Here is a 13,620-nt window from a genome sequence, read left to right as displayed (position 1 = left end):
TGAAGATTGAATTGAAAAATTAGTTTAATTTTAAATTCGTTTTAAATTAAAAAATTTAAACATCTGGCATTGCCAGAATACAAACCAGTATAACACAAAATGAGAACAAGTGCAGGGAACAAGAACAAGAGCAAAAAGATAATACATATGTACATAAAAATTGTATTATATTTAAATAAATAATGTAACTTTTTAAAACATTTACGCAAAATCAGATTTAAAGAAAATGAAGAATATATATGTATACAGTAAAAACGAATCCCTAACATATATTATAAACTACATATCAAAGCGGCATAAACTGCATATCAATTAAATTGTTAATCACATTTTCACTGTAAAAAATATTAATATTGTAAAATGTGTAACAGTTTATTATTACAAATTTTGTTGATAGTTATTGCATTGTAAATAAATATTTTTCTAAACAATCTACGAGTCCAAGAAACTGGGATTTTAGAGTAAACACGATACCGAGGACACTGCTTATCTTGACATCTGACGCCATGTCGCCCGATTATATACAAAGCATCTGTTTTACAGCGTTACCCAAATAAGACATTTTCATATACATACGATATTTTACAGTTGTAAGCAGAATGAAAAGGTATTATAAATTCATCAATTCGTAAAGCCGTCAAACGACAGGAGAATATACATCGCAACTGAAACTTATAACCGACTTGTCCAATACTTAAGATCTGATTACATAATAAGAAGAACAAATGTAAAATTGACAAGACACAAAACAAAGTACGGAGAAGACGATACAACTTTTCATTGTACCATGCATATAAAAAAGCAGACATCACCACGTTTGTAAAAATTTGATGCGCTGGATGGGTCACGTAGAGCAGATGCAGAAAGACCTAGTCCAAAGAAAAACATGAGGCAGGCACCAACGAGAAGAATACCAAAATTAAGACCAAAAAGAAGAGAATATTACTAACTGGAGGATAAAACTATGGTCTGAAAAATATTTTCAAACTATAGTACCTTTTCAAACTATAGTACCTTATGGAGGGGCCAAAAGCATCGTTTATTCGGATTTTGGGTGCGGAAAAAGAAGATAAACGAATGCATGTAAAGAAAATGAGAATGTTTAGATGGATGAAGGATTTAATTAAGAATGAATGGGTCTGTTCAAAGTCGATTCGAAATAATAATCACTCAATACAAAGAATTCAGAGCTGCAATGACTTGGAAGGGGTAGGAGAACAAAGACCTAATTGGTGAGGTTTAACAGAACAAATCTATCAAAAGAACTGATGTTGGTATGATCCAAGGTAAATACTTATAGAGAACTGTAATTAGAGAAGACGAGTTTCCTTAAAATAAATACAAAGTGATTAAATTATGAGAAAACGAAATTTGTTGAAAGAAACATTGTGATATTTTAAGCTTATTTAAAGAAGCTTTTGACAGAAAATTGGTAGAGGTCTTTCAAATATTTACAGCAATGGTGACCAAAATAAGAAACGAGAAATCTGTCAGAACGTACAGGAAAAGAACCAGATAATATCTCCGAAGGATAATGTTTGTATTTTGAGAACGATTTCCGAAGTGAAAATTGAAACGTCAATAAACGTACTTTAACCTTTAATTGCGGCTTATTCCCAATTAAATAGTAATTATCTCCGAAGGAGTATGGAAAAGTGTTAAAAGAAACACGTTAGCTAATAGCTATTGTTTAGTTACGAATTGCAGGGTCGTATAACTATTAAGCAACACTATAAAAATATGACTAGAGTATTATTTATAGACACGGAAATATACATAAAACTTAACTATTTTACTTCGAAAAATGTTTAAGTTTACATTGGTAATATAGAACAATATTAAAATAAGAAAGTGTCTAAGTAAAATGATTTACATATTTATATCTGGCATGGATCAATTTTTCACGTTTATATGTATTGAATACATACCTACAATTTTTTTGTAATTTAGGTAGAGGTATTTTGTATTCCTTCATTTTTTTCGCGGACAAGTAACATTGTTTTTCCACAATCAGAGAGTAGATTTTGGGAGCTGTAGCTTCTTCTTCCTGTGCGCCAAGCAACCTCTTAGTTATCTTTCATTTGATCCTGCAGCAATGTAATTATTTTACTAGTTTTAATTCAAATACAATTTTTCTCTTATTTTTTATTATATTTGTAACATGGGTATAGGATGTTCATTACGATCCCATTCAGAAGGCGAAAAAAGATCAATCAAAAGATCAAAAGATCAACAGGTAACCTTCGGGTTCTGCGACTTGTTTTTAAAATATTCTTTGTCCAAACAAGCCACTCCTTTGTTTCCTTCTTTTCCTTCTTTGTTTTTCGTTATTTTAGGTCACGCATGGAAGAAACTCATACGATAGATAGCTTTGTCAATTTCCCAACGTCGGAAATCATTATACATTCTTCCCTAAAATCGTAAAATGTGAATCCTTCAGCTCTTTTTTATTATGTTGAAAAGACGGTGGTATTTTGTTCTAATTTTGTCATGGTACCCACATACGTTAAGGCATATATTTTCTTAAAATATCGATTAGCTCTATCGAAAAATACCAGCTATCAGTAGTAATATTACGATTAATATTAAAAATTGCTTCAGGAAGACGTAAAACAGCTTGCGTGAGCTTTAGAAACTTTTTGTCATCAATTTTTAGCCCAAATCCATCTTTTTCGGTGTAAATATAACCCATTATATAGACAACCGTTTTGTGCATCTATGAAGCACTGACTTTTCAGTTCATATTTTGTCGATTTAATTGAGATGTTTATTTTAAATTGGCGCCTTCCACAGACGCTCACAAGGATTTAATCCAGAATAGTAGATTCTAGAAAATCATCATCACCACTTTGACAATTTGCTATAAAACTATTAAAAATTAAATTGCTGCAGCTGGATCATCTTTTTTACGCTCCTCCCTGTCCACACAATTATTGAATCGTAAAGCTCTTACTAGAACTGCAAACTTTTTCACTCAGAAACGCAATAAATACTGTGCCTGTTTCACATGTAGCAAATATGTGATCTATATTTCGTGGCTGGAATTGAATATCGCTGTATAAACTAAACTTTAAAAGAATGCTTTTGGTTCTACCATGTCAGTTTCTGTAACGTGGTTTTGGGATACAACAGAATATTTTTTACGAATCGTTTCTGATTGACACTTCTTCTTCTTCAAGTTCCGCTCCTATCGGATATTGGAAATCATTCTGGTAATTATAATTTTGTGGGTTACGCGCTTGAATAGTTCAATTGAACTGCATCCAAACCATTAACGGAGATTGGGTAGCCACGAGATTTTACGTCTTTCTACGCTTCTTCTGCATTTGATTTTGACATGCATTATATTCCTGGATAGTTCCTATTTTTCACATCTCATGATGTGCCTCAAGCGTTCCAACTTCCTGATTTTGCCGTTGTCCGTCGCCGCTGACGTGTGTTCAGAGAAACCTTCGCATTGTTTTTCTGGTTGATCGAGAACTTTTTTATTTGTTTTGCTATCCATCCATGATATTTTCAGAATACGTCGCTAACACCACATTTCGAATGCTTCTAAGTTTTTAATGTTGGATTGTTGCAGTGACCAGGTCTCAATCCCATAAAAAATGGTAGGGAAAATATATCATCGAAGCAATCTTATCTTCTTCTTCTTCTTTTGGTGCCTATCCTCTGTGGATGTTGGCAATCACGTTGGTCCATACAACTTTGTTGACAGCTGCTCTAAATAGATGTATGGTAGTCATTCCTGCCCACTGTCTGTTGTTCTTCAACCACGATGTCCTTCTGCGCGCTTGAGATCTTTTGCCTTCTATCTTTCCTTGTAAAATTAGTTGAATTAGTTGATACTTCTCATTGCGCATCACATGCCCTAAGTATTTCATCTTTCTGATTTTCACGATACGCATAATTTCCAGATCTTTATTCATACGTTGGATCACGGTGTTGTTTGTAACATGATGGATATAGGCTTCTAATCGTTTGGATGTTGCCTCCGTCAAGGTCCAGGCTTCGACTCCATATAAAAGGGTAGAAAATACATAGCATCTCAAGACTCGTGTTCTTATATCAATGTTCAGGTGCATATTACATAAAATCTTCCTGAGGCGATTGAAGACAGCTCTCGCCTTTTCTATACGACATCTTATTTCCTGTGAGTGGTCCCATTCCTTATTTAGGCTGCATCCAAGGTATCTAATTTTGTCGATTATTTTCAAGGGTTCATTATAAGCTGTGAATTGGTGCTGTATTACGTTGTTTTTACTTACTACAAGAATTTTGGTTTTCTTAGCAATCTTATAAGCAATCTTATAATCTTATTGATTTTATCTTCTAAGCAATCTTATCCGGAGTGTTAAATTGATATTCTGATTACAGAAAAGTTTTCTCATTCTGTTAAAATTTGAACGTGCAGTTTCAATGCGGCACGCATTTCTTGTCTTATCAGCATCTTCTATCATACATTCTCCAAGGTATTTGTACGAAGATATTTGTTCAATTTATGAGTTATCTAGTAGTAGCATGATTCACTAGAAGCAGGAATAGGTAGAAATAGAAATCGGAGAGAACTTTTGTTGTCCGAAAAATATAATTTATTTATGAAGCGTAGACTGAGAGGTAAGGCAAGACCAGTTAAGAGTTTCGTCAAAAATGTGCTTAATCTGTCTCCGTGAGAAATAAAGGAAAATAAAAAAGAAAACGAAGTTCCAATATCACATTTCTGTTGAGTTCAGAAAAGCCCATGAAAAAAAAATAAATGTACAAATGTAGTATGATGCAATTTATTCTCAATTAAGCTGCTTGTTTTATCTGCGAATAAAATTTAATTTTTTATAATTGGTGTCAATTGTAGGGAATATATTTTATGAAAGTATCACAAAATTATATTAATTACATATGAAACTGTTCGACTCAGTAAACTATTTTATCAATGTTTACCAAAAAATTATTTTCAATAAAAACGATTTGTAAATAAATCAATCTGAAGTAATAAAATACAAATTACGCGAAAACCGAAAGATCAAATAACGTTCTTTCCCATTTAAAAACATGTTATTAAAAAATCATTTGTTTTTATTAATAAAAGTATGAAATACATAAAACATAAAATAAAATGAACCATTTTTATAAAAGAATTATTTTTTAGATGTATGGCCGCTATAGTAAACAATTGGGAGAATTGGCGAAACTAGAAGGTTTAAAAGCTGCTGAGAGAAAACGATTAAAAGAAGAAAAGGCACGAAAAAGTGAGCTAAGGGGATATCAAGGTATGTTTTTTAAGATATTCTATGTAATATTTTATTCCTATGGGGATATAATTCGCGTTCCTACCGTGAATTTTCTTTACCGTCCAACAAATTTTTCGGTGATAACTTTCCATTCTGACAATTTAGTTTACTATCCTTTCAGGTTTATAGCAAACATATCTGCATTTTTATTCATCGTCCTATCTACTGGTAGATTAACATACTGACCTACTAATAACAATAAAATTCCAGGCCTTTTTTGGCCTGGACATTTTTATCTTCCAAAATATCTCAGCAAACTATCTTACTAGATATAAACTCTGATCACTAGACTATAGTTTTAACAGTCATTTGAAAAGGAATTTATTTTACCCTAGCTAATAAAAAGACAGATCAGGAAAGGTTCAAATTAAATCTAGAAAAAAAATAATCTGGCTCTTCGACTACAAAACTCGTAACACCTGGATGATGAAATCCAATTGGCGTACTTACTGACAGTACTATACAAGCAGTAGATGTTTTTAAATTACATATTAAAACGTTAAGCCCCAAAGCATAAACGCGCTCCTTTTGTCTCGGACCAAAGGATTTTTTTGTACTTCCAATATCAAAATTATATTAGTTTTTGTGTGTGCATGACAATTTGACGTTCTGACAATTAAATCAAGGAAAAAACAGTATGGACACTTTTGGTGCACACGGTCTATGAATAACATTTTTTGTTCTTGGTATAAGTCCAGACCATGTGCACCAGATTGACCCACACATATTATGATATTATCTTACATTAACTTATTAACAGTACTTGCATGGGTATCAAAAAAATACTTAATGCACATAAAAGTAGTTAAGGGGCAGCCTGGACAATATGTATGTCCTTTTTTGGCATTTTTCATTGCGGATTGCCTTCCATCGCGTTCTGAAAAATATTTATAACAAAGTGTGCATCTTTCTCTATTCTCTTTTTCTATAGTGCAATGTGGGACGGATTGTTCTTATTGTGGTTCGGAAGCACACCTTGTGTGTAGCAATGATAAAACTATTTTTTCTCGGGAAGAAGTAATAGGTATTGTGTTACCCGTAACATATTTGTAAAGCACATGCGCATTGACAACTGCCCTAATAATCAAAAGTTCGATATCTACACCACTTGATACTTCTACGAATGGGAGAATTGTATGAAGCTTTTAGGTCCGAAACATAAATAAAGGCTTTTGCTGCATTGTATTTAACAACAGTCGATGGCTTAGTAACAGTTTTACGTTTAGTCTCTACTTCAATCATTGAAGGAGGATCCTTATTGGTTAGAAAGAGAACGTCTCTTTTAGCTTTCCACTTTCTGGTAATAACTTTTGTGTTATGATGTTAAGATGACTTTCTCTGTAAAGATTTGATTTCTCCTCGTTTGAGCTTAACATTTACGACAGCTTTTGGATTGCGTTTCCTGTTGGCGAGTAATGTACCAAATATGTGTGTGCTTTTTCTGTTTAACTCGTGTGCTAGTTCAACGCTTGTATACAAATTATCTGTAAATAATGTTCTTCCGGTACATAAAAGAGGTTGCATGAGTTCCATAACTATCCTAGAAGCTAAGGATTGCTCTGATGGTATTTTTTTCCCCGTAAAGTTTCACCGCATATGTATAACCTTCACATACACAAATTTTAAATAGCTTGATCCCATATTTATGCCCTTTTCCAGCCATATATTGAAGAAAACTTAACCTTTCACGAAAAGGCACCATTGTCTCATCAATACGCAGAGAATTGTTAGGAGTACAAATTTTCTGAAATGTACAATTTAAGATTGTTATAAGAGGTGAGATTTTGTATAGTCTGTTATTTATTGGAATATTTTCATTATCGAAAATGTGAAAACAATGTAAAAGAACCTCGAATCGGTTCCTGCTAAAACCACAACTTTAAAAATCGCAATTTTATAAAATGGATTGTTATTCCAATAGTCTCTCAACTCTAGTTTCTTGTCTAATCCCATCTACATTATAGCTGCTAAAAAACGAAGTAAATCATCTATCTGTGTCTTGACATTTGCGCAAAAGAGAATAATTTTTGATGGTTTCATTTGCACCCTTCAACTACTTTCTGTTGAGCATATCTATGTGTTTCTATTATTAACACATCTTGAATTTCATTATCAACAAATACTAAGTAAAAATCAATCAGTTCATGTTGCTCTTCGTCAGTGTTGAATCCTGGACTATCAGTAAATTCAAATTTATGTAGTTCTTCCAGGCTGCTCCTAAATTAACATCGTCTATGTTGACGATTCCTTCAGTTTCTCTGGGTTCTAAATAATCAACAAATCAATACAAAATAAAATGCAAATAAGACATATTACCATTTACTAAATCATTAACTAAATTAGAAGGACACGCTTCGTTATACAACTTTTGTTTCTTTCTTGGTCTACTAATATCTTCAACCCTTTCTATAAAGTAAGAAAACAATCAAGCCACCAATCTGTACTGTGAGCGAAATCAGTTACCTATTACCACTTTATCATTAGAATTACTGGGTCCAGTTTCTTCATTACTACTGGAATAAAGTTGATCACTGTCATTCTCTCGATAAGCACGATCGGCATCAGAGTCATAATCTGATATATTATAATCACTGAAATCAGATTCTTCTAGTATTCGACGAAGTTCATCTTCTGATAATTCTTTTTTGTTTATTATATGAAGACATGAATACTTTTCTACTGCAGAAAATGAACACAATTGTTGCACACGATGATACCACAGCGAAATATAAATCCACAAGGACACTAAGTTCCTATAGCTGGCTGTATACCATGTATAACAAAAAATTTATTTAAAAATTTCTTATTATTATCGGAATTAATATTCCATCATCAGTACTATCCTAAAAGTATAACCACTTTAATTAAAGAAAACATGAAATTTAAAATTTTGACTGAGGTTAATACAAAAATTTGGTTAATACTTACTGGATGTACATAAAAGCAATAAAAGCAAAAGCAGCATTCGTTAGAATGAGAACCATTTTCAACAATCGAGACATATCATTAAAAAGAAAATGCCGTCAATTGAACTGCTACATATTCACAATTCTGCTCTATGGAATGGAAGCGTGGACACTGACTGTTGCATCTATGAATCGGCTCGAAGCTTTCGAAATGTGGTGTTATAGGCGCATCTTATGTATATCCTGGGTTGACAGAGTTACTAATGTAGAGGTCCTGCGTAGAATGGGGAAAGAATGTGAAATTCTCATGACCGTCAAAACTAAAAAGTTGGAATATCTAGGACACGTAATGAGAAATCAAGAACGTTACGGCCTTCTCCAGCTGATTCTCCAGGGGAAGGTAAATGGTAAGAGAGGACCGGGAAGAAGACGCATTTCCTGGCTTCAAAATTTACGAAAGTGGTATAACACGACTACCACTGAACTGTTCCGCGCTGCAATAAACAAAGTAAAGATAGCCGTGACGATCGCCAACATCCGGAACGGATAGGCACTTTAAGAAGAGAAGAAGGATGTACATGTTTTAACATTTACACATACACACTACAAACGCAGTCAAAACAAAACTTACAATTGCCAGTATGTGAATCAATCGCCAACCATCATCTTATGGCTGTCTTAGTTCAACGTATGCTGTTTTTTATTGACAGACGCCTTAAGTTCATCGATTTAGTTTCTGTGAAAAGGAAAGGGACGTAACGAAATATAAAAAATAATTCGTAAATAACGTCATACTTGTGCAAAGATCCAGCTGATGGACTGGAAATCTGTTGGCTGATACAGTTAGGGACATACAGTTCCCGGATAATAAATAAAAATAAAACTAAAATGTAACCAGAATATATTTAAAAATAAAACAAAGATGTCAAAAATTAGATTGTCATAAACTTTGGAAAATTAGAAAATAAAATAGTAACATACTAAATTATAAGAACTGATGGAGTGTGGAAATGTCCAAACTTTATTTTTATTTCTGATATGCAAAACTAGTGACGGAATTAAATAAATAAAAGCAGCAATTAGAAAATAATGCGGCCCCTAAAAATCAACAAAACTAAGTAAACGTTTAACATGCATAAAATAAATGGGTGCAATAAGATAAAGAATTTACGTATTGTATATGGATGATGCAGTGTTATTTAAAATATCAGCTATTAATATGTATTACCTTGTACCTATACTCAGATAACAAGTCGTTTCTTGGCATCACAAAGAAGTAGTTAGTGATTATAATATGGTGATATCAAGTATATTTAGTAATACCACTGATCGTCGTAATAGTATCGATCTAGATCTACAATCTAATCAAGGTAAAATGTTTGTTACTCTATGTTATCTCCATATCATGGTGTATCATGTGCCAAAATATTCTAACGCTAATAAAAAATTGGTTTAAAGTCACGGATCATTGTGTGGATCGTTTTCTCCAATATGTCTAGCTAAATTCCTTAATCTTCATTGTTTTTCTGTATCTGATGTATGTTCTGATATTTTTCTTTCCCTTGTACACTTGACTTTTACCCCTGCTCTGTATATATTCATATTATCTTTAGTAATGAACTCCTAGGTGTTGTATAATTTTATATGCAACTTCTTTTATTTGTCATATTTGTTGATCTTATATTTATAATATATCCTTAAGTATTCTACAATTTTATCCAATGCCAAATAACCACATATCATGTGTTTCTCTATTGATCATCTTATAGGTTCCCTCTACTCTGACTAGAGTAGGTAATACTTCTTATAAATAAAAGAAAAATTTCTCTTTCGTAAGAAAAAGTTCTACTTATGTAACATATATTTATACAATCGGTTTAGATCTTTCCACGTTGTTCGGTGCCCAATTTCCAGTCACGTCAATTGTACCATTATCCTTTTTGTAGTTCTTTGGAGCTCATTGTATTTTCTTACTTATTCCATCCATTTTTTCTTTGGTCTCTCTTTCTTCTGTTTCGTACTGTAGATGACCATGAGAGTACTTGTTTCGGGAGTCTATTGTTTTCCATTCGCTGTTCATGACAGTACCATAAATGAGCTGCATTCGTTGTATGTCATCCATTATTGCACCTTATATTCCCATGCGTCTATAATAATGTTGGATAATCATATAATGATCAAGAGTTCCATATAGTGAAACTCTAGGGGTATTTTACCCCCTGAATGGGGTTGATTAACTCGAACTCACTGGATACTCATAATTACTTTATTGGTTCTCAATAACTTCAGTCTTCAGTTGACGGATAACAACACTAGTTTCGACTTTTAACTCTTAATTCTTAATTCTTAATAATCTATTCCCGTTATTTTCCAGGTATTTAACTTACGTGCGTTTTTTTAGGCATTTATGTTTTTCTAATATAATTTCTACACATTATTAAATAAGCTTTTGGTTACATTGCAAATTTCACTAGGTCAGCGCGTGTTCTAGTTACACCGATATTTTCAATGTCATAAACAAACAATCGCATTGAGCAATGAGCAATGAAAAATATTATTAAAAGGATTTTAAATTTTTAAACTGAATTGGGTTACTTAGATCTGATTTCTGGATGCTTAATTAAATCCCGTTACATCCCTATCCCTCAGAAGAAAAATTTTCTGAGTGCTGTTCGTTTTCAATCAATTACATAAACTGTTTTTAGTCTTATCTGCCGAAAAAAGAAAATTTTTCGTGTCATCATGAACTGATTACTGTACATACATACATTATTTACATTCACTATTTACATATACATATTTATAGAATTATATACAAAGTTTTGGTACATATTTCCTTATATTTAGTAATAAACAAAATGTTCAATATCAATATAATTGTTCCCGTTTTCACATATCACTAATTCACTCTGTTTCTGAACTGTAAGCGTATAGCCTATTTTTATGCACCTCCTTGATCTTACTGTTATCTATCTTAATTTTACAGTTAACGTTATTTACCTCTGTAATTATGAAAGGACCTGCATAAAGACTATCAAACTTACAATTCGCTTCTCTTTTGACCAGGACTAGATCTCCTATTTCGAAGTTTTGTGGCCTCGTTTTTTATTTATGTCTTTCCTGTTGTTCCTTTTTGTGCTTAAATAGAAGTTTTTAGCTCTCTGGTGTGCGAATTGTACTTTATAGCGTAACTCATTGTAGTAGGCATCTATGTTATAAGATGGTTGAACGTCTCGTGTAAGGTTTTCAGGTAAGTTTGCTTTCCTGCCATACAGCAATTCGAACGGTGTATATCCATGATACGCGTTAGGGGTTGTGTTGTAGCATTATGTGAACATTCTGCAACACACGTCCCAATTTTCTCTGTCTTCATCTTAGAATGATCTCACGTACTCGTTTAATGTTCTATGTAGTTTCTCACAACTTCCAATCGATTGTGGGTGGTACGCCATTGAGAAGTTGTGATCTAACTTTAGCATTTTTTTTTTAGTTCGTGCATTACTTTATTTTTATACTCTGTGCCTTGATCTGTTCTGATTTGTGTCATGAGTCCGTATGTTGGTATAAATTGATCTAAAATTCCGCGAGCTATTGTCTCGGCTTCTTTGTTGCACACTGGTATACTCACTGCGTATTTCGTCAGTTCACACAGCATTGTGATACAGTATCTATTTCCTTCATTACTTCTAAGGAATGGACCTATCGTGTCTATGTACACTATGTCCCATGGTTTTGAAGAAGTGTCCGATATCACGAATTCCTAGACATGTAGTCTTTTCGGTTTGTTAATTTGACATTTATGACATTGTTTAATGTATTTTCTTATGTCTTTTTCCATGTTTCTCTATTTGAATCTTGCTTTTAGTTTATTAGCCCATTATTTCCTATATGACCCCCCAACATCGGGTGGTTATGATATTCCTTCATTATCCTACGTTTTTCTTTGTCGTCCTCTATTGTTTCTGGTACTTCGTATATGTATATTTCCATATTGTTCAATAATTTGTTTCTTTCTTTTATAAATTCATCAATTGTGCACAATTTAAAAATAATATAATTTACGTATATCTTTACTTTACGTACTGCATTCTCTACCGCTAGCCAATCAAGCTGTCCCACCATTTGACTTAAATCAAAGTGATTGGATCCTGTGGCCATGCTCTTGCTGCACTTGATTTCGTTTTTGATCCGAATGCTCAGTCTTGGTGAGATTTGGTCTACTCTAAAAGACAAAATTGGTAATCTATGCGCCTCTAAATTATTTAGTACCCTTCCTAGTGGTTGCTTGTGAACTTCCGGCTGTAATGTATCTTTACTTTCTGTATCCTAGTGTCTTGTTTCTTCCATTTTTGTTCTTGATTGAGCTCGTATTATAGCTAGTATATGCGTGTTATCTATGTATAAGACCTTTAGTTGATGCAATGTTATTCTCGAAAGACTGTCCGCGTTATTATTTTTCCCTGTTATATATTCTATTTCAAAGTCATATTCCTCTAGATCTAGTCTGATTCTCGAAGTTTTGAGGTAGATTCCTTCATTAAAAATAGGTGTGTTAAGGGTTTATGATCCGTTTTTACCAAAAATGATCGTGCTCCATATAAATAACGTTTGAAATGGTTAATTCCCCAATGAATTGCTAGTAATTCTTTGATGATTATAGATTTATTACATTCTCCTTTACTAAAACTTCTTGATGCGTATGCTATCGGTAGGTCTATTACATTATAGTTTTGACTTAAAATTGCTGAACAACTCTCGTTGGATGCGTCTGTTGTCAAAATGAATTGTTTACTGAAATCCGGATATTTTAAGATTGGTGGTTTCATCAGAGATGATTTGAGCTTATTGTAAGTATTACTGTATTGTAATATTGATAATTTTTAATAAAACGTCTATAGTAGTTACAAAACGCTACGAATCTTTTTGTCTCTAACTCTCTACGCTACTTTACGGATTTGGAAGGTGGACGTTAACAGCAGCAACTATAAAGAAGTTAGCGCCTCTAGAAATGTGGCTGTATCGACGCATACTGAGAATACCTTGGACAGACAGAGTGGCCAACACAGAGGTGTTAAGACGAATGAGTAAAGAGGTGGAATTGTTAACAACTGTTAAAAGGAGGAAAGCGTCATACCTGTGCCATGTGTTCCGTAATGATAAGTACCTTCTGCTACAGCTTATCGTGAAAGCAAGATTGAAGGTAGAAGAGGTTTGAGCAGAAAGAGGAAATCCTGGCTGAGAAACTTGAGAGAATGGTTTCAAATACCAGAAGCTGCTAACATAATACATGCGGCCTAAAACAGAGAAACCTATCTTTTGATGGTCGCCAACCTTCAGCAGAAGACGGCACATATAGAAGAAGTTCCAATGGCATTCCTTCCTCTATGTATGCAACTTTAAGCTGTTCTGCTAATTCCTCAACTTCAGAT

At 33.2% G+C, this 13,620-nt stretch overlaps 1 protein-coding gene across 3 annotated transcripts in view; it reads left to right on the top strand.

Annotated features, from left to right (window-relative positions):
• Nucleotides 1-13,620, top strand: part of LOC140437554 (chloride channel protein 2-like) — a 56,907-nt gene that overhangs the window by 15,857 nt on the left and 27,430 nt on the right. For 2 of the 3 annotated variants that reach the window (XM_072527142.1, XM_072527143.1), the window contains one exon: nucleotides 5,144-5,264. In XM_072527142.1, the coding sequence (XP_072383243.1) occupies nucleotides 5,144-5,264 (121 nt within the window). Of the gene's footprint in view, nucleotides 1-5,143; nucleotides 5,265-9,440; nucleotides 9,562-13,620 lie in introns of those variants that run through there. The other variant, XM_072527144.1, reaches the window with a different exon arrangement.

The sequence above is a fragment of the Diabrotica undecimpunctata genome, chromosome 3 (assembly GCF_040954645.1).
Source record: "Diabrotica undecimpunctata isolate CICGRU chromosome 3, icDiaUnde3, whole genome shotgun sequence".
Taxonomy (NCBI): Eukaryota; Metazoa; Arthropoda; class Insecta; order Coleoptera; family Chrysomelidae; genus Diabrotica; species Diabrotica undecimpunctata.
Note: the sequence above shows the minus strand (reverse complement) of the source record. Positions and strands in the feature narration are given on the sequence as shown.